The following is a 5,494-nucleotide window of genomic DNA, read 5'->3' as shown; positions in this document are numbered from 1 at the left end:
GGGGGGGGGGGGGGGGGTGATGGAGGGAGGAGGAAGGAAGCGGCGTCCTGTCAGCGGGCGAGGGGGCTTTCTCCTTTACCTGCCATGTTGCGCTGCAAATGGTGACCCTGCTGGGCTCCTCGGGGTCTCCGCTCCCCGGACTCACCCCCCTCACCTGGCGATGGGGGGGCAAAGAGGACGGATGGCGGCGGATGGCACCTGTGGGGGGAGGGGCCGGGAAGAAGGGAGGAGGGGCGGGCAGGCCGGCCAGCAGGATGGTGGATTTCACTCTGGGGCTTCCCCGCTCGTGCTCCTGCTCCGGCGGCGGCGGCGGCGGCTACGACAGCGACGGCGGCAGCAGAGCGGCAGGCGACTCCACTTTCAAAATGGCGCCGGCTGGCCTGGCCAGTGACGTCACCAGGGCGGAGTCTCCAGGCTGGGCGGGGAGCGGCCCCGCCCCCTTCCTGCCGCGCTCGCGCCCCGCCCGCTGCTTCTCGGCCGCTGGGCCTGTTCCGCGCCTGCTCCCCTGGCGGCGCCCCTCGGCCCGCTACGCCCGCTCCTTCCGCAACCCATCTGCACCTCGACCGGGGCCGGCACTCTGGGATAGGCCAGCGTGCTGGCCCCCGCGGGGATGTGTGAGGTCCTGTGTCGTGTTAAAACATGCACCCGTGTTGCCACTGAAGAAAGTGACGCTGGGGGTTAGCCTTGAGGCCGCTGAAGTGAGGGCACGGTGGTGCAGACCGGGTGCTCGGCCAAGGTGGAAGTTCACGGAGCTCGGGAGGACGTCGGTGAGATAGTTGCATCTGGGTGAATCAGATGACCTTCGCATGGGCCCCAGAAACCGGGGACACAATCGTTCCTGGCGACTGCTAGCGGCGGAGTTGACCTTGTGAGCAGGGTGGATATGGCAGCAGGTCTGCCCAGCTATCGGTGGTAGAGTCGGCCGGTAAGAGCTGGGCTCCGGGGCCGGGATGCCGAATGCTGACTCCGCGGCCCGTGACATGGGATGACAACCCTCCCTTCCAGGATGGACTGACTTCATTTGAGTACGCGATAAATGTTAGCTGCTGTTATTACTAGATTTGTATGGAGAGCATCTTCAATCGAGTTAAGAGGTAGAAAGGAAAATAATAAACAGGAAATGCTGGTCGTCAGCCCAGAGGGCGTGTGCACTTGGTTGGGAGATGCACTGAGGACCAGTTACTGTGTACTGAACCCTTTACGTATCCCTCTTACTGTCCACAGCACTCCTATGAGACAGCCACATTTCACACATTGAGAAACACCTGCAGAAACATCCAGAATCTGACCTTAAGGCGGAATGGAGTGATAAAGGCATTCGGAGAAGGGGGAGTTTAAGATATTTACACGCGCTTTCTACCTTATTCTTGATCTCCAGAACAGTTCGATCATAAGGCGAGTTTTGAAATTCCTCCACGAGGAGCAGCTGCACCACTGGACATTATTCCTCCATGTCTATGTGAATATTTCTTACTCTACCAATGAATAAACCAAAACTGAAAGTCCACCATGTATCTGTCTTCTTCCACTACCTGTGCAAACAGGTACAAAACTTAAGTGCACTGTGTGATGTATTTACTTCTATTTTGATGGGTTTCATGAATGTTTTTGTCCGGGTGTGCCTTTATCATTCGTTTTCCTTTTCACTTGCTCCGCCCTTGTTTGGTAGTTTAATCTAGTCTCCCTAGTGAAGGTTTCCCATCTTAACCAGAACTCACAGAGAGAAAGAGAGTAGACTGTTAAACTAGGGGACTGACACCCCTGTAGGCAAATCATTTTTCTTTTTTATGCTTCAGTTTTTGCCATGTGTAAGATTTGTATCTTCATACGTCCTGCAAATGATTTTGTCTACATAAATAATCTGTTCTTAGAAGCCAGTAAAGCTTGCCTAGAAACTGGGACAATTATAACAAAAATTCATATAGCACTGGCTATGTGCTTGGTGCTGTTCTAAGAACATTATATGAGCCTCGAGAGCACTACATGCTCATAAATAACCTGAGATGAGTCTAATGATCAAAGATCAATGCACCCTGGCACCCTGGTATAAGTGACCTGGCACATTGTGGCTCTAAGCAGCCCCTTCAGAGGACCACAAGCTGCCTCCCTTTCTTCTGAATGGTGCCTAGGAACGGGCAGGAACACCCACTCACCCAACGTCAAGGGTTGCGGTTATCCATCTCCCCTTCCTTATCTTACCTTCCGTCTTCCATCCTCCGTAGTTTGGCTGTCCTTACCACTTCACTGAAACAGCCTCTGTCGAGGCCATTCATGATCTCCATGCCACCAAATCCAATACTCTCTTACCTGTTTTTCTCTTCCTGTGCTTCCCAACAATATTGGAAACCATCGATCACTCCCTCCTTCTTGAGACTTCTTTCTTTGACACTTTATTGGTCCCCCCCATCCCCCAGCATTTCTAGCAACCCTTTCAGTTTTCTTTGCTGACTCCTCCTCCCCGACCACCCTCTAAATATTAGGGCCATCTGTCTCCATGGCTCTGTCCTAGGGTTCCTTCTTTAATTATAATTCTCCCAGGCAACCTCATTTAGTCTTACACATGTAAATACCGTGTAATACCATGTGACTGCCAAATTTAAATCTCCAGCTCTTTCTTCATCCTAGAACTGCAGGCACACACCTCTCTACCTGCCTACATGACATTTCTATAGATGTCCAATAAGCATTTCAAACATATCACTGCTAGAACACAAGTCTTGATTCCTTACCCTCTCCATACCATGGCTGGTGCTGTCCCTTTCTCTGGAACACACCATTCACTTACACCACCACCCCTGCCTTAACACTCCCACACACCCATCCTTCTTTCCTTCCTCAGCCAGTAAAACACCTGGGTCTTTAAAAACAGATTCAGATGCAGTTTTCTCCAGAAAGCCTTCTCTGGCATTTCCCCCCATTCCCTACCCACCTTAAGCTGGGTAGGTTTAAATATTCTCATAAAATCCAATGCACTTCTCTCTTTCAAGACCACATTAAAATGATCTAAATATTTGCCTGTTACAACAATGAGTTCTTTGAGGATAGGAAGTATGTATTCATCTCCAGATCACCAGCCACATAATTTGTTGGATTAATGGATGAATGAATAAATCTTTCTGGCTTGGGAAGAAAACCACTGAAATGTTGGCTTTTTAAAGCTTGATATAACATAAATGTTTTTATTCACCCTTCTTAACTCTAGAAGAAAGAGGTGTTTTACAAATGATCTCGGTTGCTCTGCATTTGTTAGGCAACAGTTGGTTAAATATATAAAATGCTTATATAGAGAGATTTCATCCCAACTGCTTCCAACTGGTCCTTCATCTTCTGAATATATATTATCCAAGAGGATCTCATAGGACACCATTCCCTCATCCACATGCTACCATGCAAGGTTTGTTGTTGTTGTTGTTGTTTACATGAGCTGCTAGCCAGATCTTCAACACCTGACACATGTAAGATGCACAAAGTAATACTTTCCTGCAGAACTGAGCTTCCTCTGGATTTTCCTGATGAGGTCCTGGAGAGCCGAGCTGATAGGCACTAAAGGTACCCTCAATCTCGCCGGCAGAATGGAGCTAAGGGGCCTCACCCATGGCTTACTGCAAGACGGCTTTTTAAAATATGTTACACAATCCAAGGAGAGTCACTTGAAAGTTCTTCTTTTCCTACATGAAGAATGTTTGGAGTTGAGATGAACACAAACCCTCTTCCACACTAAATAGGAAATGGCACTGTTTAGCTGCTTATCTCCTCTAGGCGGTTAGACTCAGGGGTATCCAGGAAAGACTCAAGGGTAAGAGGAGAGGTCCCTGATTAGAAATCGATATGGTTTAGAATTTTGGCAACTTCTCCTCAGCCATGCTTTCTGATCTGAAGCAGTTGTAAGGGCCTTACAGTGAAAATTATAAGCAGTTGTCAGCTTTTTACATATTTTCTTAATAGCTATAAACTTGGCCTGGGAGACAGTTTACCCAAACTCTGAAGAGTCTAGACTATAACAATTCACAGTATTCAAGGTGTAGAACTCACTATAATATCACCAAAATATCCTTTACTAGAAGGAGTTTAACAAAATGATAGGGAATCTACCAGGTAGGTTATTATGTAGTCAAATCAAACAGAGGAAATCGCTTGTGCTTTATAAGCAGGATACAAAATGCAGATACAATATGATCACAGATACGTGGAACAAACTACACAAAATATGTAGTGCTGAAAAAAGACAGGAAGGAAATGCACCAAGGTGTTCAGGGCGATGTCTCCAGGCAGGGACACAATGGGTAATTTTCTTCTCTTTTGACTTTTGAGTTCCTCCAAGTATTTTATAATTAACATATATTAAGGGGAAAGAATAAACTTAATTTTAAAACTCCATTCCAATGCTGGTAGTAGAGCATGATGATAACATCTATGTTATAGGTTTTCCACCTCAAAATAAAGTCTGTAGTTCATTATAACCGTATGCACAAATGTGCTATAATCCACAGTTTTAGTATAAAGCAGAGAAACATTTTGTTTTTGTCTTTTGACAGCGTGCATATTTAAAGATGAAGAAAAGATTGGTAAATTCATGCAATTACCTTCTGTTTGTAAACTGCAACCAAAAATCTTTTATGGGAGGTACATTCTGTATGTGTATAAACTGAATATATCTTTGTTATATATGAAATGCAAACTTTGTGAAATTAAACATTATCTCTGAAATGTGTTTTCAGTGTTGCTTATTGAATGGTCATAAATGCCCTGTAATGTAAACTATTATCCAAATAACCTATGTGTTTGGAGAATGAGTCTACTTCCATGATGCAAGTTTTTAAGATGGCATTTGAGTTTAGCTATGATGCAGCCTGTGTTTTATGCCTATATAACAGAAACATATAGGCTTAAGGGCTGGAGGAACTTTAGGTATTAACTACCCAATTCTCACATTGGATACTTGAATTCCTTATAATAACAGGCCCTCCGGTGCTCATTTAAGTTTTGTTTAAAAACTTACAAGTAACTGAGAACCAGCATCTATTCTGTTTTTAGGCAGCTATAATCACTAAGTAATTCTTCCTTGTACTGCCCTTTGTACAGAAATGTACCTCATTGAAACTTTATTCTGCAGACCCTGGCTCTCCCATCTGGGACCTCTTCAATGTGAACACAAAGGTCATTTAGGCATTGGAACATAACTACATCTCCCAAACTTTCTCTTCTCCACAATAATCAACCCAACTTCAAAGCTTCTTTTCTGGCCCAGCGTTGATTTCTAAATCTCTGCATTACCTTGGGCATATCATCTGCAGATAGTCTAGTTATTCCAAATGCCTCAGGTAGTTATGCCCAGAAGTAAATATAATGATTCAGTCCTGATGATTACACACCTGAGCAAAACTGTTACCTGCTCTCTTCTGCAAATTATACTTGTTTTCATGTAACCAAGAGTCCATTGGATTAGACTCACACAGATTGCAGCTCCTTGCATTGTGATCTGAGTCTTTTTTCA

At 45.3% G+C, this 5,494-nt stretch overlaps 1 protein-coding gene across 1 annotated transcript in view; it reads right to left on the bottom strand.

Annotated features, from left to right (window-relative positions):
• PPP2R2A (protein phosphatase 2, regulatory subunit B, alpha) overlaps positions 1–392 on the bottom strand; it is a 79,963-nt gene extending 79,571 nt beyond the window's left edge. Inside the window, exon 1 of the mRNA XM_008575584.1 lies at positions 80–392. Within this exon, the coding sequence (XP_008573806.1) occupies positions 80–86 (7 nt within the window). The 5' untranslated portion in view covers positions 87–392. The remainder of the gene's footprint in view (positions 1–79) is intronic.
• Between the last annotated feature and the right edge of the window lie 5,102 nt (positions 393–5,494).

The sequence above is a fragment of the Galeopterus variegatus genome, unplaced genomic scaffold, assembly GCF_000696425.1.
Source record: "Galeopterus variegatus unplaced genomic scaffold, G_variegatus-3.0.2 Scaffold1211, whole genome shotgun sequence".
Lineage (NCBI taxonomy): Eukaryota > Metazoa > Chordata > Mammalia > Dermoptera > Cynocephalidae > Galeopterus > Galeopterus variegatus.
The sequence above is the reverse complement of the archived record's forward strand: the minus strand, read 5'-3'. Positions and strand labels throughout refer to the sequence as shown.